The 26,833-nt window shown below is 35.3% G+C and overlaps 3 protein-coding genes across 3 annotated transcripts; 1 reads left to right on the forward strand and 2 right to left on the reverse strand.

Annotated features, from left to right (window-relative positions):
* Nucleotides 1-704: 704 nt before the first annotated feature.
* On the reverse strand, nt 705-14,127 carry TRIADDRAFT_13778 (uncharacterized protein; the record flags this gene model as incomplete). Its single annotated transcript, XM_002116753.1, has 3 exons — nt 705-935; nt 1,316-1,482; nt 13,935-14,127. Coding segments are annotated over 3 exons (591 nt in total), but the record flags the coding sequence as incomplete, so codon positions are not given.
* A 6,974-nt stretch (nt 14,128-21,101) lies between these two features.
* On the reverse strand, nt 21,102-22,715 carry TRIADDRAFT_60782 (uncharacterized protein; the record flags this gene model as incomplete). The annotated part of the gene is made up of 2 exons (XM_002116754.1): nt 21,102-22,489; nt 22,655-22,715. The coding sequence occupies 2 exons, from the start codon at nt 22,713-22,715 to the stop codon at nt 21,102-21,104; spliced, it is 1,449 nt and encodes a 482-aa protein (XP_002116790.1).
* A 1,092-nt stretch (nt 22,716-23,807) lies between these two features.
* On the forward strand, nt 23,808-25,789 carry TRIADDRAFT_36582 (uncharacterized protein). Its single transcript, XM_002116686.1, has one exon. The coding sequence runs from the start codon at nt 23,820-23,822 to the stop codon at nt 25,359-25,361; it is 1,542 nt and encodes a 513-aa protein (XP_002116722.1). The 5' UTR covers nt 23,808-23,819; the 3' UTR covers nt 25,362-25,789.
* The last annotated feature ends 1,044 nt before the right edge of the window (nt 25,790-26,833 follow it).

Genomic DNA, 26,833 nt, shown 5'->3' on the forward strand with positions numbered 1-26,833 from the left:
ATCATCCAAGGCTGTCGGATTGCAGTTAAATTGAAATTGAGGAAAAATCTGTAAATTACAATCCGAAGGGATACTGTTTAGTGTAAGTGCCTTGATCGGTCGTTAAAATGATTCAAATGAGAATAAATTCTATTTTATGGTGGATAACTATCACTCAGATATGCTAGATTGAAATTCGAAATACCGCAATGACTCGAACTGTAACTAAGCTTGTTCGATGGAATAAAATGGACTGTAATATCAAATCCAATTTACACCTAAAGTCTTGTCTAAAGTACACTAATCTCTATTTTACGACTAGCGCTACAACAAGCTAACCTCTGTGGCTTCTTGGCATAATGGTAGTAAGCCAGCTTTGGTAGCGGATATCTGAAAGAGTAATGATCATATTTAAGATAGATCCATGTACAGTAGTTAGCATATCAGAGACCTTCCTCTCTCTATAATGGAAACACTGGATCAATTAATTATATTGATACAGTAACATGACATAAAGATGATCCAATTTTAAGTAACTATTGTTGCCTTCAATCAATAAATTATATTATAGAACATTGAGAATTGAATCCATTGTCAAGAATAGGCGCCTTGCCTCCTTGTCAAGAAAGCGTAAACATGGGGCTATACAAAATTGCCTTCTGTATCATTTAAACCCAAAAATTGAACTGCTGATGTAGAAGAAAGAGTAATATTTCAAGACTTACGGCTAAGGTTGTTGGAGTCCTCAAGTGGATGATACAGCGCGTTTCTGGTTTTGCTGTATAAACATATTGATGGACGACAAATTGACGCTGATCGACCAAGAAAGCTTGGCGATGTAGATCTACAGCTTGGCCTTGACCGTTGACTTTCAATAATTTTCTAGCCGATATTTCTTGATAGGATAAGCCATACGGATTAGCTAAAAATTGATATTTCCCCATGCTAATGCGACTCTAATTAGATCAAGAGGAGGGGAAAAAAAAATAATAATTAAGGATACTACTTTAAAGACTAAGAATTAGAATTAAGAGTAACATCATCCATTAGCAAATTTCAACTTTTATTTTCTTGAATAAAAACTCGCAAAAGACTGATCGTTTAAGTCGTGATATAGCAACAGGCGAAGTGATCAATAACGTCTATATTATGCTTAGGAAAGAAGGACGTAAAGTGGGCGGTGGATTAGACTAAGTCATCTAATATTTTATAAATCATTTTAATGTAAAACAAATTTTCCTGGGATAGCCTTAATCAACAGGATTGCAAAAATAGAAAAAAGGTGTTTAAATTATTCTTTAAAAGCAAAGGGCAATGTTAATGAACAGAGTCTTACCGTAATAAGGGTGCCATGACACTGTTCCCATTCCAAAATATCAATTAAACGGAAAACACAAGCTAATTTACATCGTAAATTTTTCTCTCCTTTTTCAAAGCTATAGTTACTTCTGCTACTGAGATCCGCAATAGGATAGAAGCGATGAAAGGCTACAGTGGATAAATCTACGGTTGAAATTGGATTATTGGGTCTTGGTTTAATTGCGGTCGGTAAATAATTATGGGCATGGCCTTGAGTGATACTCTCTAACTCTTTGCGAAAAGTTTGACTGTCAAGGATAGAAGTAACTGGTTTACGTTTCTTTAATCCTTTTACTTCCGAATCGTTTTGTTCGATAGAACGACTTTTCTTCAACTTTCTTTCCATTTTGGACAGACAAAAATCAATTTTATCGTTGATTTTTTTCTCCCATCAGCGAAATGGATGGTCTACTCAATTGGGCGATAACCCAAGCCAGTCTGTCGATGGAATGTCTCTATCGCAAACAGAATAACTTTATAACCCATAGGATAAATAATTGACTATAGAAAGTTGAAAAAAAAAATATCGTCACTCCATTACGGAGTTAATTGTATTCTATTTTCTCGACCACCAACTATTTTTATTCTATGAAGTAAGAGAAGAAAGGAGAAATGATTATCCCCTACCGTTACTTATTCAGCCTATCATCAACTATTATCCTAAATTGATATGATGGCGGCACAAGCTTGGGAGGAGGATTCCGCCTTTCAAAAATCTCATGGGATTGCCATCAGAAAGTATACTTTAATAATAGTTGGCATCCTTGGGTGCAGCTACAGTCAGGACCGCCTATTTATTAACTTACATGCATTCATTGCAAATATGTCTGTTGAATTGTGCTGCCGTCAAAACAAATCCGACTGTCTACCATTGCAATCATGGTGGTCTATTCATCATCGAGTGATTCATCATCTTTCCGTTTATTATACAGATATAAAAATATTTTTGATTTGTTACTAAGCATTTTATTCTTGACCTTCTTTGTATTAAATCGTTAACTCTAAAAAATTGCACTAGCCTATTGCTATTGGGGATTTTCCATGTACAAAATAACTGAATGAAATAGGATTAAAATGAATGTATAGGAATATGATAATCTAAATTATATTGAATAATCATGGTGCAATTGGAGAAGAGAGTAGATTATGATAATGAATTCAATATAGACTTAAGTCCAGGATAATGGAGACACGTTTTCTCCATCATTTGAATACTCTAGATAAAGAATTCAGACTAATTATATCTCATTATTCAAGTCGATAACATATTTGATTGATTTATATTCTAGGAATTCAACGCTAAGCCATTCACATGAACGACTATCTGCTAATTATATGCTAATTTGCGTTGGCAGTGGCTTAGCTAATTGATTTATCTGTGCTATAGACACCAGAAAAAAGTTAAACTACCTTATCCTTTTTATTCTCATCACGCATAATAACGTTATTAGAACACCTTTTGATTACATTAATTTACGCACATAAAAGTAGTAATGATCTTATTAACCATACTTTAGATTGCAATCATCCAAGAGTTATGGATAGCAAACAGGTTGCATAAACATATACCCAAGAAAGTTATAAATTATATTACATATACTATCATGGACAATTCATTGTAGTATATCAGAAGTCCTGTATATAAGTGCGGGAAATCGATCAGACTCTTTGGTCAATTAATACATGAACTAGTTAACTTTTTAAACGATGATAACTTGACTCTATCAGCACGCCTGACATAATATCAAAAAATCATTTCGTTGATCAGCTTAATTGCTCAATGAGTATTCAAGATGAAAACGAATTCGACATAAGTAGACTACCCAACATCTTTAAATACGTCTATTAAATATGATTGAAATTATTCAGTTTAGATCAAAATTATCTTGCGTGGAATACGAGCATTTGCAAAGGTTATCCTAGTGATTACGATTAAAAGGAAATGCTGATATGGATAAAATCCCATTAATAAAGTATAAAATAGTAGGAGAATGAGTGCTACTAATTATGATATTGAAATAATTTTCTTCAAAAGTTTATCCTAATTATGATGATAGTTTAGATACTGTTAGGGATAAATATCATCAATGAAGTAATGAAAGTGAAAATTCATTCGTTGCAATAGTTTAACAATTTTCTCATCACGATACATTCTATTTAGATTAAGTATTGGATACTTAATTTACACAAGCGGTAAGAGAATATAAAGCAGACTTTAGAAACCCTTCATGATATCTTGTACTTTTTATCATCAAACTTTAAGGCTCGTTAATAGCATTTATAGCAAATAGAACTACATCTAGACTATGCAAATAACCGAAATAAAATTTGCGTCTTGCTAATTCATTATTTTGAATGTCTAATGAATTTTAGTATCGGTCATCATCTCATTAGCACCTAGATTGTGAAGTACCTCTTTATTTACCATCATCTCAATAATATTTACGTTTACTTTAACATTTTGTAAAAGTTGTCCTCAATAAAGGATTATTTAATTGTCTATTGCGTATAAATGGCAGCCAATAGTTTCAATAAATCAGCCATAAAGATTTTATAAGCGTTATTCTTTCAGTCAGCTTATTAAAATGATGCACCATCAAGAAATGATTTGGCCATGGAATCAATATTTTGACTATATCGAACGTTTTTTGAAAGGCTTCCCTCCTCATCACTAGAGCTGTCCGATATAACTGCATCAGCCAAAGGAGGATTGCTATCCATTCCGATATTGACTGATAAAGAGGGATTTCCCATGGATAATGTCGACTTCTCACCGATCTTAGCGTCGTTTTCCTTGCCAAGATTGCTGTCGGTCATATTATCCGTTGCATGAGAGATACTAGCAGTAGCTTTGATATCAAGTGCAGCAGGATCTTGCTTGGCATTTGCATTTTTAATTTTGATGGAAGATCCCAATGTACCAAGGTGATATGATGGAAGGGATTGCCCTTGAATGATAGCACTTCCTAATGGCTTTTCATCTTGTACTATCGATGGTGTAGAATCTTGAGTAGGTTGGCTAGCAGGCAATGATTCTATGGACTCCGGCGTCGCTCTTTTATAAGGATTTTTTACCTCTATATTTGTATTGCTATGAAATGGGTGGCTTTCTTTCTTGCCCAAAGATCGGACTCTAGCAGATACTGGCAAATTCATTGCTTCGCCATTAGGCTTTGAAATAGTTTGATCTGGCAAATTTGGTTTCTCCGGTGTATTATGACTGTCGGCATGAATATTGGAAGAGAATTTGGCTGATATGGTTAATGGTCTGGCAGAACTTGATGCGTCTTGAGTCATGTTATCATCCATGGCTAAGTTAGAGTTCTGCTTAGACTTGATCGATGCTCCTATTTGCCCAGTCATCTTCGGCGTTGATATAGTTAATGGTCTGGCAGAACTTGATGCGTCTTGAGTCATGTTATTATCCATGGCTAGGTTAGAGTTCTGCTTGGACTCGATCGATGCTCCTATTTGCCCAGTCATCTTCGGCGTTGATATAGTTAATGGTCTGGCAGAACTAGATGCGTCTTGAGTCATGTTATTATCCATGGCTAAGTTAGAGTTCTGCTTGGACTCGATCGATGCTCCTATTTGCCCAGTCATCTTCGGACTAGCTACTGCTTGATCTGGATAAGATAAGTAAATATTGGCTTGGTTATTTTCACTCGCGGAATGGAATGGATGTAGATCTGCCTGTGTTGATGGCGATTGAGGAGCGGTATCCGGTGATCCAGGTTCATTCGGCTGATCTACTTCATCCAAGCCACGTACATTCTTACCTGCAAGTTCATGATGACTATTACCCATTTCCTCTGCTTCTGCTTCTACTTCTCGTACATCTTTCCGTGATAACTATTTCAAAATACCAGAAAGAATTCATCTTATTCATTGACAACTATACGGTCAATTCGATTCATAGAAATGATGAAAATGGAAGTGGAATAACAGTTTAAAAATATTAGCAAACTGGCAATTATTTGATATGTTGTCGTCAAGCCTGTATTGGAAATAGGATTAAATTAATGACGTGATAGTTCATTTTCTGCCTACCCTTTTAAATAGTCGATTCGCCATTTTAGCAATTGAACTTTTCTTTTTCTTTTTCTTATCCCCATCGATGTTATCGCCATCCATTTCTACAGCGGCTTCTGGCTTACTATGTATATCAATAGGTTCATAAATATTTTCCGTTGCATCGGCATCACCTTTGGATAAATGGTGATCTTGGTCTATTGCAGCAGAAAGCGGCAAAGGGCGATTTGAAAAGTTGGGTGTAATTTGCCCTTTCAACTCTAAATTGATTTCCTGTTCTTCAGGCTCGCTATCAGCGGTATAATAGATTGGGTTGCTATCATCGTTATAGTAGATAGGATCGCCATTAGACTTATAGTAGATAGGATCGCCATTAGACTTATAGTAGATAGGATCGCTATCAACGTTATAATAAATGGGCTCGCGATCGTCATCAGCAGTTTGGTTCACATCGGGTAGATGTTCAGAATGGGTCGCTGAAGAAATTTCATGAATGGTTCCTGCAGGGATAAGCTCGTCGTTTCCATTTCGGATAAATACAAGATTCTAGGCATAAATTGAATCATGATAATCTGTCACAACATCCATCTTAGCTCGATTATTGAATAATATCAACGTTGTAAAGATGATTTCCTTGACAACTTTACTCATCATGGGATTGTTATTTTTAGCCTACTTACCGAATATTCTGCTCCATCTGGCTTCTTCATGTTATCAAGGTTAATCGAAGCTGATATTTTACTATTCCCACCATCATCATCAGTCTTTGGCATTGCCACTGTATCGCTCTTCTTCTCCTCTTTATCACTAGGCCCATTTTCGCAATTGAAATCTCTGGATGTGGAATCGATTGCAATATCTGGAGCAATAGACACATTATCGTGGATAATACTGCCATCCCATGACAGGTTTACAGATGTGTTGTCGAGATCATTGCGATGGAATGATGGAGAGCTACCGCTACTATAGTCCTGGCTTGCAATTTCTGGTGTCGATTTTTCAACTACTGACTTCATTCCTTTACCATCCACTTCAATAACAGGTCGGACTAATGGTTGCGCTTTCACTTCCGACGGCTTTTCACTTTCAACCTGGAAGGCGTAAATATTCTTTCGATCTTTATCTAGAGGTCAAAAAGATGAAAATCACTTTAGTAACTTCATTGAATTGCATTTTCAGCCTAACAGGCAAATTCTCTCCTTGTATGCTATCCATTGAAAAGTTTATTTCTGCAATACCATCTTTGGCGATTGAATGATGATCCAAGTCGATATTGGGATTGGCTTTGGCATGCATAGACATTTCAATTTGGGTTGGCTTTGGCAATGATTCACGATCAGCCATTTTAGGGGATTTCGTTAAATTGACTTGGACAGGATTGGTAGTGTTGATGTGGAAATCTCCATCGATTCCACGATTGGCGACATGATCAGTGATAGGCAAATCATTTGATATTTTGGCACGAGCTATTGGTGATTGTGGATCTAGACTACCTAGACTTTCATAGCCAACATTTAAGCTTGGATTGAAATGAGCTTGGCCACCAACTTGAGCTGCTTCCTCTGTAATAGCCATTGCAGATGGTACAACCTTATTATTGTCGTTGATAGCAGGAGATAACCCTTTAGGTAGTTTAGGTTGATTTTCTCCAACATGAACATCCATAGATATGTTGATTTGAGCGTTAGGATTATTCTCTCCTTGCCTTTCTACATCCGTTGGTGAAGGTTGGCCATCATATTGGTCTCTACTGGATAAATTTACCCCTGCTATTCCCATAGGAGGTTCGCCATTGGTCGTCAACTCCTATTGCAACAAATCAAATAAAGGATAATAGAATGATGAATCAATGATGGATAATTACGCAAATGGACCTCGTAGAAGACTATTCATGAAACTCATTGCTAGTCTACCTCGTCTTCTTGGGCTTTCTCTACTTTGCTTTTTTTCTACAAGTACAGAAAGAGTGGAAAAAAATTTCAATTTGAACACCATCTCAGTCAATATTTTGAGTGCATAATAAATTAATATTGTGCTCAACAAATTGCTCACCTTCGTCACTAAATTTTTTGCCCTTTTGCCAATGCTTTTCATCTTATTGACTAATTTACGTTCCTTCTGTTTTTTTTTCAATGAAATGGATAATTCGCCAGCGTAGATTGCATCACCATCGTTATATTCATATCTCTTTCGAATCTCATGATTTTCATCGGTTGAATCTGTAGCGTCGTCGGAATCAGATGTTACTTCGGTACCGGTAGAAATTAAACTTTCACGAGGCGAAGTAAATTGTCTTTCATCTTCAGTTTCGCGATCGGTCGCCTAAAATGATGGAAGAGATCAAATTAAGGTTTAAATTGCACAACATCTCAGTCTTTCGTGTATCATAGAAAGAAAAATCATAAAATGATCTTAAAATTAGTCCATTTTACACCCTTGAAATGAACTCTCGATTAGCATGGAAAATCGATTGAATTTTGAAGCCGTCAACTACAACGCTGCTCAATGGGGTAAATAAGTAATCAAAACTTGCTATACTAATCATTCAAGTCTAATCCTATCGAAGACTCCAATAGTCGAAAGGAAAAAATGATGAAAAAAATTTAAAGTTAACGTCGGACTGCTGATATTATGATCTCATCTCATTGAGGGTAATCCAAGTTGTCTTGGATCGAGTAATTCTATCGATATTAGTGTAGCAAATCATTTTTATAATCCAAGAGGACTATAGAATTTCTTACAGCGAAATTGAATAAAACTTTTATGCCCCAAGTCTATGAATTCTATCATGGTAGGGAGGAATACTTTAAGTGACTTTTAGGCCACTTAATCTAGATGAAGGCGATAGCAGTTATTGCCAGATTCATGATACAAGCTCCATTCTTGAAGCGAATGCAATATGCCTCTCTCAAGAGTCAATCCAATTAGTTACGGAAAAATATCTCCGTATCAGAAATTCCACTAGCCATTTTGCCACATAGAAAATCGCAACATGGTTACGTAATAATCAATCGCTTTCTAACTCGTTCGGTTATCCAATCACTGACTCAAAATTGGAGCTGCTAAAATTGAGCAAATCTCGAACATGATATAGTGCTGGCGTACTTTATACTACTACTGTAATTAGCTGAAATGACTGCTCGAATGCACGTTGACTATACTTTGCTTCTGGAAATGATCCATTACAAGCAAACCCATTTCATTTTATACTGCTTCCATTTCTCACCGAGATTGACATATACGTTGACTATGCCAGGGACTTGGAAGAGAAAATCTCACAAGTCCCTGGTATACGCTGACTACGGTTTGCCAATAGAGGTGATGATGATTGCATGCAAAGAATAACAAGCAAAGCTATTTCATTTTTGGGACTATTTTAATCTATGGATGCCCTTGGTTAGCAATGGAAGCAAAAGATTACCGTGGTGTCAGAAACCTCGGGCACCATTTCTCCTCGAGTCACGCTGTATTTACCTAAAATAAAATATTAAAAAGGCTTAGCTCGGTGAAATGTTGGCAATCGAGTCATGAAAGATAGGTGCTTGATACACTGATAATATTAGTATACCATGGTCGTTGCTGCTTTTTAAAAAGGCCTCTTTCTTAACTTTAACGTGTCCAGTTGGTAAATAAAATGACGACTGTGTCTTTTCAGGTCCTCGCAAGAAATTGTTAGCTTCTTCATTCACACTGTAATCTTGTTGAACTGCAGAAACAGCAATCATTTCTTCGCTGGCTAATAGTTGCTGCTGCTGAAAACTGATATTTTCATTGATACTATGACTCTCTTTCACGGTCGACATGGTGGTTACTTGCTCATTGACCATGGATTGATTTTTCTTCTCCATAACATTAGCAGTCATCATATTGGTATTGGAGATTGGAGGATTACTGTGCGATGTATTGAGAATACTTTCGGTTTCGTTGTCTTTTCTAACCACCATGAGCTCATATCGAGCATTTTCAACGTCATGTAATGCCTTAATTTGATATTCATGGCCTAAACGTAAATGAAGGGCAAAAGATTCCATTTCAAACACGTTCGATCTCATGCTATCCCAATTATGGTTGGCGACCGTGATTTGCTGGGTTTCTTCATTTTGTAACCCTTTACTTGCAACAGGCTGGTATTCATTTTGATTATAATTCTGCGAAGATAATTTTACTAAACTGTTAACACTAGTCTCACTACTAGATTCAGTCTTACTACTCGATTGCATAATGTTGCTTGATTGAGTCACTTTACTGGATCTTTTTATGCTGCTTGTTTTCTTAACTTGGTTGGATTTGGGGGTGGCATTTTCTTCACCGGCCTTTTTCTGCTTCAACGGTCGTTTCTGCTTATTTAAATCCTCTTTCCTTTCCTAGTTTAATAGGTGCCATTATCAAATAACGATTAACTTATACCTTCAAACTTACTTTAACAACGTGATATATATGAGCAACCCATTACTAAGCGACTGATTGAACAAGAGTTTATCATTGCTTAAAGATGATAAAATAGGTTTAAAATTGAAATTGAATCGCTGTCATCCATCAAACCATTCAATGAATTATATGGATAGCTAATGCGTCTTATTTAGCTAAAGTTGATGCTTCACTATAGAAAAAATATCTTTAAAATTCAAATGGATTATCTAATCGTTGTCATCAATTAAGCCATTCCATTCGATATATGGATAGCTAATGCGACCCATGAATCGAAGTTTTATCACTTTCTTACTTCATTATGCAAACAATGTATTTCAAATTAAAAGTGATTGTCTAATCATTATTATCAATCAGAATATTAAATTAAATATATGGTTAGCTAATATGGCTCATTTAGCTAAACTTATTTAATTGTTGTTATCAAATCATTAGATTAACTGGCTATAGCTAATGCGACTTATACAGCTAAGCTTGATCATTTCTAAATGATGCAAAAATAGATTTGAAAGTAAAAGTTATGTTATTATCTCATCGTTGTTATCAATCAAACCATCAGATTAAATATAGAGATAACTAATTGAACTAAACTTTATCATTTCTTAATTATGGATTAAAATCTGAATATTAAAAGCGAATATCGAATCATTTTCATCAATCAATACATGCATAGCTACTGCGGCTCACTTAGCTCAAGTTGATCATTGCTTCATTACGGTATGGAAATTATATTTTAAAATTAAAAGGTATTATAATCGAATAGCTTGATTGATGACAACAGTTCAATAGTCATCGAATCGTTGTCTTGAATCAGGCCATTCGATTAAATGGCATGAATAGCTAAGGAGACTCATAGAGCTAAACTTAATCATTTCCTAATTATAATAAATAAATTTAAAACTAAGAGTTCTAATCTAATCGTTGCCATTAATTAATTAAGCCATTGGATTAAATACATAGACAGCTAACTTGAATGGATCATCATTGAATACCTGTTGTTGATTTGCTCTCTGTTTAATTGCATGTAAAATGGATGGTTCGAGTTGTTTTATTTCTTTTTTAGTTTGTCCATCAACATGGTCGGATAGCTGACCGTTTGTCTTAATTTCTGAGTCTGTATGATTGCCCTAAAAGTAAGATAAAGTAATTCTATATCGATATTTTTACTGCATCAGTAGTTAATGTATGCGTATTTCAGATAATACGTCAATCAATTTCAATCGATTGCAATTTATTTTGCAGAAGACTTTGGTCGAAATAAAATTGAAATTATTCAATGGTAAACAACATACATTCGAGAACCAGTTAAGTCGCTTAGAATGATTTCTTGCTGTTTGTGAAGAACGTGGAATTGATTCTTGATTCACTTCTTTCTCTGTATCTTCTAATCCATTATCGCTGCTTGCTCTAGAGCTACTGTTACTTTGCACTGAGCTACCGCTACTGTGCAGTGACTGAGTTTTCTGAACTTGTGATCGTTTCGCAAGGCTTTTTGAAGCGACAGCTTTATTAGGATCAGGCAATTGGTAGAAATGGCCAGTTTTGCAGCCCTATGCAGATGATAAAAGTCATTTCTTTAAATATTAAGATTAAAAATAATGAAAATACTTTAAAATTGTATTGTCATTTTATAACAGTTGTAGAATTATCGCTTAAAGTATAAATATGAAACCCTTGATCGTTAATTCAAGAATCACGTAAAAGATCGCATTTAACCAGTTATTCATCAAATTATGCTTGACTACTTAATGATAGTAATGATAATACTTGTATTTATGTTAATGTTCAATAGTACGCTAATGTGAGAGAAAATTTTCCATTCTTATACGAATGGAATAATTAGCGCAACTTTACAAGCTAAACTCTCTTACTCTGATATCGAGGCTTCGAAGAAATGCCTCAAATTCGATATCACAGTTTCTTAGCTTTCCCATCCAGACCAGATCGTATTCGTTAGAAAGCTCCTTTTGCATGGAAATTTGCTCCAAGTTATCGAGCCCGGCCGATATGCATCGTGACTAATTAAAAATAGTAGAACATTAACATTCCTTGATAGAGCGTCTACTGAAGAGATTGCTTCAATTTTCATTATATTTATTTTTAGGATTAATTTCGAAGGCAAAAGAAGCAAATAAGTTAGTTAAACTTATGAAAAAATAGAATAATGACTGATAATTTATTGATGATTTACAATTATTAAATATGAAGGAAAATGGTGAGCATTATAACGATATTATTATTCAACATGATGCTGGAATAGCTATTGTGAGCTATTTTGTAATATTACTAGACAAAATATTTTGAGTTCTAACCGAGAGACTATAGAATTAATCTAAGAAATACATAGCTACTAGCTATTTTTCATTTGGTAATCATAATACGCATACAATTGAAGCTGAACTAAATCTAAAGAATCAAATTGCGTATTATGATAAAATGAGGGCATAACGAAGGAATGATAACTAGAAAATCTTGCTGACCTGAACATTGCAAGCCACCATAACACGGATTGAATTATAGAAACCTTCCTCAACAGATGATCCAGTCACAAGAAATCCGTTATTTTGCAATACTACAATCTATTGTAGAGGAAATGGATTGAATTTTGATTTAGGTTGGTAAGCAGGACGAGTAAAAGACAATCGCTAACTACATATACGCATATAAATAAATAATATACTTTATGTGTGCATGCTATTAATTTTAAGTATGCAATAAATGTTTGCGAGACCATAGACAACGTAGCCGTTTCTATTACTAGTTATTATTTACACGTATACTTATAATAGCACAATATTATAGCATACTCGTGATGGTGATTGAGAGAATTCTCTGATAAATCTTTCTTTATCGTCCAAATTCGGCTTCATTGGATTATATTGAAATATATACTGTGGATAGATCTAAATAGGTAGAATCAAAAGTATTATTATGCTGACAGAGGATAATATCATAAAATCAACAGCTACCATTTTAAATCAAACCTCAGTTGCTTCTTGACAAAGTGGTAGTAAGCCAATTCTTGTTGCGGATACCTGTAGGTGCAGGAGACGATGATACAAATGAATAAGTGATGGAGAAAATTAACTGCGATCAAATTCTTTCATTTCAAGACGCTAATTTATTTAATAGGGCAAGTATGCTGAAGCATGATTACTATCCAAATAGATAGATTATAATCAATAACTGGACAACTTTAATTCTATTAAGCAATTTTTATTATTTCATACAAGCGAAAAAAGCAAAATCCTTTTTCTTATTAAAGAAGGCGTTACCATTTTTTAACTAATTACGAGTTACTAATTGACTGAAAGGAGGTTAATCTGCTTGGGAAAAATGCTTATCATCTGTTTGGAGAAGAATATGTAGGTAAAACTTACGGCAAGCGTATGTGGGGTTCTTAAATGGATTACACATCGTGTGCCGGGTTTGGCCGAATAAACGTATTGATGAATGCTATATTGACTTTGATCGATCGTGAAGTTATGATCAAGTTGACTTGAATCTAGTAATTGTCCGTCATCGTCAATTTTTATTAGCTTTCTAGCCGATATTTCTTGATAAGATAGCCCAAAAGGATTAGCCAAATACTTGTTGTCATCGAGGTTAATACGAGCCTAATAAGCACACATAGGAGAAAAAGTGAATAGATCCATTATCATGTCTAACTTAATCTGATGAAAAAGAAGATGAAATGAAACAATTGGCTAACTATAATTCTATTTGTATGTATCATATCTTCTACTTTGACTATTGGATATCAGTTTACACTAAAGTATATTCTCTATTAGTCACAGACTAGGGAATGGCAACATGAAAGCATGAGTATCACACACGAGTAGGATTCAAAATTAAAATTGAACTGATTAATTAGTACGATAAGACTATCCTAGTCATTAAAAATGATATTTTATTACCAAGATCAATGATCATTATTTTTCATCTATTTCTGACATGATGTAAAATAACTTGATCAGCGTGGAAATACTTTACCGTAAGAAGTGTTCCTTGCGATTGTTTCCACCCTAAGACGTCTATTAGGCGAAAAACAGATGCTAGCTTGCGTCGTAAAATTTTCTCATTTGTCTCCAAGCCTAAGTTATTTCTACCGCTAATATCCGAAATTGGGTAAAAACGATGGAAAGCAATAGTAGATAAATCTAATGTTGTAATTGGATTATCGGATGGTTTAGCTTTAATCGGGAAATTGGTACTACTTTTTGCATGGCTTTGGGTAATAGTTTCTAGCTCTTGGCGAAACAGTTGGCTATCTAAGATGGTAGAGACAGGTTTTCGTTGCTTTAATCCATTAACGTCGAATTTGATATCGTCGATCAATTGAGTTTTATGCGAACGGCGAGTTGTCTTCATCTTAAGCAAATAATGATATAAAGTAATTTACGCACTGTATTAATTATTTGCTCCTAAACTGCATAGCGTGAATATTTGGTCTGTAGAAATTAATCAAATATGCAATGGCTTTTAAAAGTAAAATAGTGCTCGGTGGGATAAATTGATAACAAAAAATATGCACCTAATTGGATTCTAAACCACAGACCCTTCTGTCTCTCTGTCTTTTAATAATTAGATAATCATAGCGTACAAGAATGATTAGTTTAGTCTAGGATGTGGGAGGGGAAAAATAATATACTCAATGGCTCGAAAGCAACGTCGATGCGGGTAGCATAGGTTAAGGTTAAAATTGTATAAGGCATTTCAGAGAATTAATCCATCAACCAATTGAAGATTAACTATAAGAATGACTTGGGCACCCCGCTAGGAGAGATTAATAATGCCAATTACCGTTTTGGATTTATCATTTTATATTACTAGGACAATATGATTGATTATTAAACAATTCTGTTTGTCTGTATTATTATGGTCACGATGTTTGTGACGCTATGTCATCAGAGACGTTAATATAATGTTTTTGTAACATTTTATTCAAAAAGGATGAAAAGTAGGCTTTTCAATATCCACAAAATTAAGCAAAGTGGGATTTGTACTATTGTCATAGGCGTAACTGCATTAATTTATGGATCGTATACTATTCGGATACGAGGAATAAAGATATAAGGGGTCGGAATAAGGTTCAAGTAAGCGTAAAAGATACGCTACAAACGAGTGCAATATTTTTTTCTCTTATAGACAGAATGTAAATTTTCTTTAATCAATCATTGCTTTTAGTTAACTGTGAAATAGACGATATTAATCATACCGTAGAATGAATTAAAATAATGCGGTATTTCCATCAACATCAAATTGATTCATTTCATTGTTTCATCTATAGTTGCAGTGACTCAACTATATAAACTACCAACTTGTTGGAATATGGATATTGACAGATTATACAATTCCATGATTGATCATGTTGTATATATAAGATGATTTTTAAGAATTTACGATGAAGTAGAATAAGATGGATACAATGATTTTCTATACTTTAGAGTCCTAAGTACGGTTTTATTATCTATTTATAATAAGTAATGAAAAAATAGTACAACTACCGTAAAATACTAGTAAAGCTAATTGAAGTCCAAGTCTAATCATTATTACAGTACATCAGTTTAATTTTCTTCCTGGCTTTCGTAGTTAATCAACAATCAAATCATGTTAATGTGATTGTAATTCTATTAACTTAAAATCGTACTATATTCCGAGGAATTTCCACGGATTTCGCTGGTTATAATGAATACAATTAAATCGAGAGATTAATTAAGGCTGCATCGGCACTAGTTTCGGTCACATTCTAGCAAATTAGCAAGTCAATGATACCGAAGGTTAGACTACATAGAAACAATCAAGACATCTCTCCTGGAGATAAAAATCAACTAATCTTATTACACTAAATGAGCGTTAAATATCCGTAAATCAAGCTCCGTTATTATCTATAAAATATCATAATGCATAAGAATCGATTTCATGAAATTTATGTTGAAACTTTGACTAAATCATTACCATTAACAGGATGAAGGACAAAATGAAAGCTATTATTTATGACTGTAGTACTTTATATACTCTATAGTACCATTAATTATTAACTAGTTGCATAGCAACCTGGATTAAACCACTAAAATCATAAAAGGTTATCATTCAGAATTCATTCTTATCTCTAGCTAGTAGGTGTCTTCTGAAAATAGAGATTTCATTGATTATTCAATTGCCAGTTCAAAAAATTTCATGACTTGTTCTATATCGTATATTCCTAAGAATAATTTTGCCCATAAGATTACTCGCGCCCCATCCAGGATTGGGCGTAACATATAAAACCTGACGAGCAAGATATTATGCATGATAATGTGATATGTGAAAGGTGAGCTAACAAACAAACATCAAACAAACATCAAACAAACATCAGACAAACATCAAACAAACATCAATTAAGCAATATGTAACTACAGCCAACAAATAAGGTCTTAAGAGCAATCAGGAAAACGACCAAAACTTACGAAAACTTTAAGTTATTGTATCGATGCTGGCAATGTTGCCTTGTCATTAGTAGAGATATGAGAAGGGCGTAAATTATTTATCGATTATGCTATTAAGTAGATCAACGATACGTATTTGTCTACTAGGTATGGGTGGACACAGTGATTTGAATATAAGAATTTCAACTTCATAAATAATGATAAGGAGATTCTAATTCAAACGGTACGGTCTACAGTGACAGCAATCGTCAGGCAACTCAGTAATCTGATTTATTTAAAGTTATAACTTTGCTAAAGAGCTTTTTAGATTGATCTCCTCGTATGAATTCTATAGTATCTCCCGTGACTTCAGGCAGACCGCCTAATTCGTTCCTTATTTCTATCATTACATCTACTACGTAATTCATTTGCGATCTAGTTAAAGCTCCATTTACAGTAAAGCATATTTAAGCATGATCTAAAATGTGAAAATGTAAGATAGAGTGACTTATGATGTCTCACTTTAAATTCCTTACAGAATCGTTATGGAGTAAATTTAACTTAATAATGGTAATATACTGTAGTGTTTATATAAAGTATGATAGGTACTTTTAGACAGCATAATTTAATAAAATATTTCATCTAATTTATTTCTCTAATAAGTATATAAAATAAATTATCAATCATTAGAGTATTTTACTTTAGTTGAATAGATGTTTGTGATTATAAACTCTATTTTAAATAAAATTAGTTCAAATTTGCGTCGATAGCTCGAAATTAATGTAACATTTTCATGACATGGAGGGCCATTAATAAACATGGCCTAATTTTATCGATCAATAAGTCATGTAATTGTCAATATTTGGAAAATATTTCTATTTCGAATATTTTTTATTGCTGATAATTATATGATAAGGATTACTTAGAATGATCGCCATTGTTAATATAAATTTATCTTAGTCAAGACTAACTTTTTGGAACAGTTGGAAATCGCACACCAACACCTACTATTCCACACTCTAATTTAATATAAAAATAAATATGAAATGAGTCAGTTAACTCTTGGAGTGGTCCAATCTGATTAGTTTCTTAAAATATTTAAATAGAGTATCGTCTCAGGATTTAATAATTATGCTTATGCATTATTAAAGTTTTATCACACATGCTATTCGTTCATGTTAATACTTCGTAGACATAGGTGTCCTATTTGTAAATATATTTGTGGTATATAGTATCAAATCGATATAAACCCAACTTTTAAATTCGTAAATCATCAGACTATATAGGGTCTAAGCTAGAATAGTACAGAATGGCCTAAATATTTTACATTGTTATCAATATAATAGAGTAAAATATCTAGGCTACTACGTTAACAATAAATTTTCGGTGTGTGAAGATCAAAATTGCTTTCCTGGTCTATGATTGTTAAGATATATTACACTGTAACAACGTTATACTCGTGTTCGTATTAAAAACTCACCTAATAGTCTGCCATAAATTTTTAAACAGTTTTTTTCGATCCAATAATAATTGGGACTACACCTGCCTCCATAATACCCTATCGATTCATACAACTTCAAAAGGAGGCTTACAAACAATTGGTACCGGAATATTACAACAATTTAAACTTACTATGAGTAGAAATGTAACATATATACGTGTAATTAAACATTACTAACAGCAATATCGAATCCTTGTGATAAAAGATTATTTTTCTTTAAATAGATGATATTTTCCTGAAATCTTTTAGCATGTTCCGGCTCATTGCTCATAATTCTGAACGACTCATTATAGTGAAATGAAGAGATCAAGAATTAAACTTGAGTAATTATAGAGTTATCCAATATCATGTTGAAAATGATGGCATCACAATCCTACTAATATTAGCATAACTTTATAGTATAGCAGATAAATTTCACTAACTTTCCCAATAGCTGCACAATCGGGTACACTATGAAATGTACTCGTAAATCAATGACGGCTTGTATGACGAAGGTAAGTAATGAAATTTGCAGGTCCACACACATAGCCACCATTACATCCAGAACCTGCTTTTCCGCATGAGCCAGTTATAATATTAGAATAATTTTTAACGCTATGGTATTCGTCTGTACCTCTGGAATAAGGAAGTCATGACAACATCATTAACAATCCACAAACCATAAGGTGTATTTTTTTAGATCATATTCTACGTTGTAATTGTGTTTCGGTATCTTGCTTTAGAACTGTTGGTAGAAGAAAGTGTTTGATAAGAATATGCGTATATGTTATATATGGTAACAATCTATTATGAATATATATATATATATATATATATGTTAGCGTATTGGGTTCAGAATCCTTTCTCTGTGTAGCGGTATATCTCTCTCTCTAGCTTGTACCCGACGGACTTGGAGCAATAAAGTCCTCTTCTCCGAGAAACAGCTCTCTCGTCTCAGTCTATAAGTAGAAAGACATATTATTACACGTTGTAGAATATCAATGTCTGCAGTATTGATTCGTACTACATAGTGTACATTATTGCACTTAGAACTTTTAGTACTATAATATATCTGGAAATACTGTACAGTGTACAGGATTCCCCAGATAAAACCCCCGATAACTAAACGCAAATGTAATATAGCGAAAACAAAATTGGCTTTATGAAAGCTAGTTCTTCATGGAAGAGTTATTCAAGGCAATGCCTTGAATAGTAAATATGTACTGTAACGGGTTGAATTGCTAGTGCTAAATGTACAATTGTTGGAGAGGAGTTGTACGAGAGGCAAATGTCGAAGGGAACTGTCCGGATAGCGTGATTTATGCGGCAAGGCTATAAAGAGACGTGCGGGTCCAAGTCTTCTTTTCGTAGCAGATCCTAAGTTTATGTCGTACGTAGCAAGAGTCTCAATTTTGAATTGATCGGATCATTATATGCCCGTTAATTTATTCGATTTTCGTACATCTTAGTATTAGTCTTTATACGACTTAACATCACTTGTCTACAATAGTGAATATCGACGTCATTAATGCGTATTTAAGTAACAACATGGACATGTAGATCTCCGGGATCTACAAGTCTATGGTAACAAGAAAGACTATAAAATACTTATAAGTAAAGGCTTGTAGGTTTTCTTCTAGTAATATGGAGGCTCATCAATTCCCCGGTCAATCTACTATAAGCGTACACTACCAATGAAATTGTATACCATGCTGCGCCAACCAAGGAAGCAGCATGTTAGTAACTGGATATCCATCGTAGACAATATAGTGTTACCGTTGTAGACATGCGAAACAGTTGGAATGACCGGTAAAACAAGTAGCCTCTAGATTATTCAATTGTGAAGGACCATTTCCTGTCCTCGTCTTTCTTTTTAGTAATCTCTGATGTGCATCTTAACAAGTACAGTACAGCAAAGGAAAAGGGATTTGAACTATCATATTTATGATTATAGGCGTAACTAAACTAGTGCATGAATCGTCTACTAATGACTATGAGGAGTAAAGATGTGAGAGATCGAGATGAAGTTAAAGTAAGCGTAAAAGATACGCTGTAAATAAGTACAATATTTTTCTCTTATTGATAGACGATGAATTGTCTGTAATCAAGCAGTATTTTTAATCAACTGTGAAATAGACGTTGTGATACCGTAGAATGAGCTAAAATAATGCGACATTTTTCATCACCATTAAATTGATTCATTATTTCAGTTGCAGCGACTAAACAATATACGTAACCTATCAACTTGTTGAAATATGAATATTGGTAGATTATACAATCGATGATTAGTAATGTTAAATATGTAAGATGATTTTTAAGAATTTGCGATAAAGTAAAATAGAAAGGGTAAAATCATTTTCCATACATACGAGTCCTAAGTAAGTTTTTATCATCTATTTATAGATAATTAGTAGTGAAAAATAGCGCAACTACTATAAAATACTAGTAAAGCTAATTGAATTCTTAAGTCTAACCATCGTTGCGCACATCAGTTTTAGCGTATGATTATCAGTGGAAATTATTTAACTTTTCGTCACTTTGGTAGTTAATCAACAAATAGAATGAATACAATCCAGGCAAGAAAGTGATGCTGCATGAGTATTAGTTTGGGTCACATTCTAGCAAATTAGGAAGTGACCGATACCGAAGGCTAGACTACATAGAATAGTCAAGACATCTCTCCTCGAGAAAAAGATGAACTCATCTTATTGCACAAAATGAGTGTTTAATATCCGTAAATCAGGCTCCATTAGAATTATCTATAAAATATCATAATACTTCGTAATCGATTTCATAAATTTATATTGAAACTTTGACTAAATCATTGCCATCAATAGGACAAAATGGAAGCTATTATTAACGACTATACTACTTGTTATACTCTATGATTAAACCACTAACGTTACAAAAGTTTAGTATTTAGAATAAAAAGTTTTAGTTCTATCTCTAGCTAGTAAATGTCCTTATATTATGAAAATAGAAATTGAATTAATCAATCAATTACCAATTCAAAAAGAGAAAGTTTGGTTACTTGTTCTATTGCATCTACTGTACAGTATCATTTGATAATATAATAAAAACAGCAACAATCGTCAATATTGTAAGATATAGCTACTGGAGGATATTACTTCCACGATAGAGTGCATAAAAACCTGACGAACAAGATATTATGCATGATATGAGAAAGGCGAGCTAATAGCTACAATTAACATTGCAGCTGAATTGGTTATGCCATCAAAAGTTAATTTACTACCCTATGGGTAGAAGATGGTTCGGTGAACATCATTATATTACTATAGAAAAGTCAGTCAATCATTGATTGGTTTTAATGACCATCATCGAATAGGAATAAGGTTAATAAAGCGGTTGATAGACCACACGCAAATTGTATTTTGCGTTCATTGGATTAGATAAGGTTACAATTCGTCGCGATCAAGGTGGTTCATAACGACATTGTATTCCGCTTGGCAGAAACTATATCCGTTAATGGGTTGCGCTCGTAGTCCTCGTCGAATTAGTTGATAGCAACGGTGATGATCAATGCGTGGTAGTGCTGCATCGACGTTGGTTACTTTAGCGGAGCTCCATAAGCGTTCAGAGACAGCACTAGCGCGAGGCCAGAAACGCTCCATTAAATTGGTTGAATCGACGTATTCTCCCCATATGCAAGCTTCGCCGCCAATAACCAAATTTTTTTGTTGTTGTGTACCTTTAAAATCTTGAGGATCGCAACGATAAAATCGTTCCCAATCACGACCATAACCGATATAATTCAGATACCAACAAGAAGAGAGAATAGTTTGTAAATTCATCTTGGTTACTTTGGCTAATTCTGCTTTATAGCTAGGACTTGTTTTCCATACTTGTACAACGGTGTTGGGATCGACTTTGACGTTGTTGTCGACCACATCTTGCCATATAATATAGCGTAAGCCAATTTTTTCCATAATAGTTACTAAATTGTGCTCATAATATTGCTCCAATAATTCATAATGATCACCGAAACCATGTTGTGTCATAAAATTTTGAATATCAGGATTACTTTGCCAACAGCTGAAATTGACTTCATCGCCGCCTAAATGAACGTATTGATCAGGAAAGCGTTTCTTAATTTCACGAAAAAAGTCCTCTAGTATGGTATAGGTTGAATTCAAGATTGGATTGATTGGGCCAAATTGTCCATTGGGGACACCATTTTTACTATAACAAGGGGTAAGAAAGTTGGGAATACTACGCCATGACGATGAATGGCCGGGAGTATCGAATTCGACGATAACCCGTATACCGCGATCTCGTGCATATTCAATGACCATTTGGACATCGTCAGGTGTGTAAACATGGCGTGGTGTATAAGAGCCATGTTGGCTTAATTGTGGATAAGTTAATGAGACAAATGGAAATGACTGATCATCGACAATATGCCAATGAAAGACGTTGAATTTATTATAGGACATGGCATCTAAATTTTGTAGAATAACATCCAAAGTAAGGTAGTGTCGAGCAGAGTCGAGCATGACACCGCGATATTTAAATCGTGGATAATCGACAATCTTGGTCTCCTGGATGAAAAATCCATCATAGGTTGCATCAATTAATTGGCTAAAGCTTTCTAAGCCACGTAGCGCTCCCCAAGTTTGTTTCGCGTGGAGAAAGGCAACCGGTTGAGGATGAGCGTGAATGGATAGCGAATAGCTTTCATCGGAATTTAAAGTCAAGTTGGCACTTACATCATCAATTTGAACGAATAATTTGGTCAAATTGCCCACAGCTTTGATGGCATCTTGGTTGGGATTGACCGCCGCGCCTGGTTCATGAGGAGGTAAAGGTCCTAAAAAGATCAACTTTCGATAGCGCTGAAACGCTTGATTGAGAATGTCGGTGGGCACATCGGTTTCGAATTGAAACTCTTGCGTTATTTTCAACATGGACTCGGATGTCGACATGATTTGAGGCATGGGCCAAACGCTACCAGCATCACACCACCGTTGGCATAGCAGCGTTATCAAGATGATGATTTGGATGGAAGCCATTTTAAAGGGTTTTAAATACTTTTACTTTTAATCAATCGCTTGGATTGGTGTACAAACTGGCTATCAGGGAGGGCGTCGTTGATGAATAGATAATCCACGTTCTTGAAGAATCAATGGAGGTGTGTGTGTGTGTGTGTACTTCCTTCTTGACAGTCAGTATCAATCAGTCGATGATTACTTTTCCACTCCAGTAATCCTATATTGAGTATCCATAAGTCGAAAATGAGATTTAAAGAAGAATTTTGCAAGTGGAAATCGATCTGATGATTAGATTGCGATTTTCCAAGATTGTGTTATTGTAACGTGATGACTGCGAGCGTTGGTGAGGGATGACGTTTCATAAACGTTGAAGTGGATTTAGCGTCAGTTGTCGTTGTCGTTGTCACGGTATGTTGGTGTCAGTCGTTTGTCATCGTCGTCGTGGGTGACAGTCAATCCACACAGATCGTGCCCATTGCTCAACCATCGATGGATGAAGTCACATGATGTCCGTGTGGTCATGCTACAGTACAGTTCTACCCACTCGTGTCCACTTCTGCTGAGAAAATGACACTACCCACAGTACCCAGTGTTGTGATCGATGACGTCAACGATGTGTTGTGACCGTGGAGTTGTTTTTCTCAAGTCTAGTTGCTGCTGTTTCGATACCTACCCACAGACACTTTGATCAAGTCCGGTCCGGTACGGTACCAGCGATCGTGTAGCAGCGACGTCAACCCTATCGTCATTCCTGTGCTGTACTGTATACTGTACATCATAAAGGGATTGAACCGAACCGAACCGAACCTTAGCTTTACTGTACCCATATTACAGTGTACAGTACTGTACACTGTACACTATATGTACTGTACTGTACTGTACTGTACATCGTTTCCTCAATTCATCAAACCATTCTGAACAACGAAAGGATTCATCTTAGCCATCACTCAAGTCGATTAAACTTCCTTTACCAGCTAAAATACTGCAAGAGTTCTTTGTAGACGACGAAGTTAGTCCATTGCGATGAGAATGGAATCCAAATGGAGATGGAAAATTCTACTCGTGGTTAGCGTAGTGGCATTCTATTGCAGTTATGCTGTTGAAGGCTATGTTGCTGTATGGCCTATGCCGCAAACGATGTCGACAACAAGCTCTTATTTACGAATTCGTCCTCAACAGTTTCAATTTGAGAGCGATAGTCAATCCAGTCTACTCCGTCGAGCTTTCCAAAGGTACATGAAAATTGCTTTCTTACAACCGTTGCCTCCAAATGAGCCTGCTGCTGCTGTAGACCCTAGTGCACCAAAGCCTCATGTCATCGGTAATTTAACATCATTATTCTTTCAAATCGATAATCCCAATACGGATCTGCGCTTAGGAATGGACGAAAGTTATTCACTCTCGATACGTGCCACTCCTCAACCGGTTGCATTTGTACATACCAAAGAGATATGGGGTGCTTTACGCGCTCTCGAAACTTTCAGCCAACTGATTGATGCTCGAGCGGATGGCTTTTTCATTAGTGAAGCCAAAATCATCGATTTCCCTCGCTTTAGTCATCGTGGGATATTGGTTGATACTGCAAGACATTACTTAACCATGGATACTTTATTACAACATTTAGATGCAATGGCTTACAACAAATTTAACGTTCTCCATTGGCATATTGTCGATGATCAGTCCTTTCCCTTTGTTTCCTTAACTTTTCCCAACATGAGTTTGTTCGGCGCTTATACACAGCGTCATATTTATACCCCGGAGGATGTCAGTAAAGTTATTGAGTACGCTCGCGATCGCGGCATCCGTGTTATACCCGAATTTGATACACCTGGCCATGCATCATCTTGGAAAAGTATTCCCAATCTATTAACGCCTTGTTATGGCCCCAATAACATACCCAATGGAAATTTTGGACCCATTAATCCTATTGTTGATTCCAATTACGAATTTCTAGCCGTTTTTTTCTCCGAGATTAAGAAAAGATTCCCTGATGCTTATGTCCATTTAGGTGGTGACGAAGTCAGTTTCAGTTGTTGGGCTAGCAATCCAGATATTCAAGATTTTATGGTTCAAAAGGGCTTTGGTAAAAATTTTGCTCTACTGGAACAATACTACGAAACTCGTTTATTACAACTAGTTGAAAAGGTTGGCTTGCGCTATATTATATGGCAAGATGTCATTGATAATAAAGTCAAGGTCAATCCAAATACTGTGGTACAAGTTTGGAGATCATCGCCTAGTTATAAGAGTGAACTGAAACGTGTAACCTCGCTCAACTTGAAAACAATCTTGTCGTCTTGTTGGTATCTTGATTTAATTGGCTATGGTCGCGATTGGGAAGGCTATTATCGTTGCGATCCACAAAATTTCAAAGGTACCACGGCTGAGAAGAATTTAGTTTTTGGCGGTGAAGCTTGTCTATGGGGAGAGTACGTCGATTCCACCAACTTTCTGGAAAGGATGTGGCCGCGTGCTAGCGCTATTGGCGAAAGATTATGGAGCTCTGCCAAAGTCAACAATGTCGATGCCGCTTTACCTCGTATCGACTATCATCGCTGTCAACACCATATTCGTCGCGGTATACGTGCTCAACCTGTTAACGGCTACAGTTTTTGTCAAGCGGAATATAATACCGTGATGAGATATATGAAGAAGGATGAGCTATGATTTCATCTACAACAACCAAGACACGACCCTTGCCAAGTAGAAATGGCTTAAAACGAAATAGCCTATCCATCAAAGTGTAATTCGAAATGATGATACGGTATAGTCAAGCGAGACGCTTTCCTGCTACCATGGCTAAATTCAGTAGGAAAATTGCCTTTATGATTATCATTTCTAGCAGAATAGAAACTCGATTCGTATGACTCTATTGGATGGTAGTGTCCACAACAGTGAATCAATTTAGCTTTTGTATAGTCCAAAATTTGACTTCATATTCTAATTTTTATATACTGTATACATATAAACATCAATAGATTGATATCTCTATTTGTCTATTACCTGGATAATTTTCAATGCTGCACTGCTAATAGATCGATTTGAATCTACTGCATAAGGTGACACAGAAAATGGACAGTTGATTTTGAATGTATGAAATAAAGCAATCAAATGAGCAACCTAGTTGCTGCTGGTACTTGATACTCGTGTATGCCTGTTGGAAGAAATGATGCCGTTGTTTACAAGTTGCAATCATTGAATGGCATGACTAGGATACTCGATCATCCTGAATTATATAGTCATTGCAATACAGAATTGAGGCTGCTTTCTGGCATTTCAATGGTAGCATGTCGGCAAAGTGATTGTCCATTTAGGTGATATTGAGTTTTAATTGATAGTCATGCGCTTGGAGAACATGTTGCTTTTCTATATACGTACTGCATATACTCTAAACTACTGCTACTGCATGGAAGGATTGTAAAATGACTTCACCAATGGAGTATAAAAACACACACTGTAGTAGAGTAGAATACTAGATTGTGAAGATCGATACCTTTGAACTTGATATACAGTACTATTGATGAGCATGTCATGAATATTCTGACTCGTACAGTAAGTTGCAGTTCCTTCATGCTATTACAGTGCTATACTTGTAAAATACATAGCAACTGTCGTTTGTCGAATTGGCTACAACAGTGGCGATGACTTTAATCGATATACTCTACTGTAGAAAAGAGGCTGATTTTGAATGGTGTTGATTTCGTACTATTCAGTTGATGAGATGGTAAAATGTTGAAAAAGAATCCCAGAGATAAACAAGATAGACTCAGGACTCTCCATACTCGTACATAGAATACTGCAATTGGTGCTAGGAGTGCTGCTAGGTTGGAAAGATGAAAAGTACATGGCCCACTAAGTAGAATGCAATCCGTTGTGTTCTATTGATTAGAATGGATTTGATCCGAGTATAATACATTACTGCACTCCATGGGCTTACTTTTCCTGTTGTCAATCTTCCAACACACTGCAGCAGAGAAAGGGATTTTGACAAAATGGACAGTCCAACCCCATTTTAGCTTACAGTACAGTAGTATCCTTACAGTATAGTCTAGCTACGGCTACTGATGGGCTCCTCAATGGCATTTTAGGAGTGGATAATTGACTGCAGTTTGTAAATGGATTTATTTGCAGCTTTTGGA

This window comes from Trichoplax adhaerens, genomic scaffold (genome assembly GCF_000150275.1).
Source record: "Trichoplax adhaerens TRIADscaffold_17 genomic scaffold, whole genome shotgun sequence".
In the NCBI taxonomy this organism is placed as follows: domain Eukaryota; kingdom Metazoa; phylum Placozoa; class Uniplacotomia; order Trichoplacea; family Trichoplacidae; genus Trichoplax; species Trichoplax adhaerens.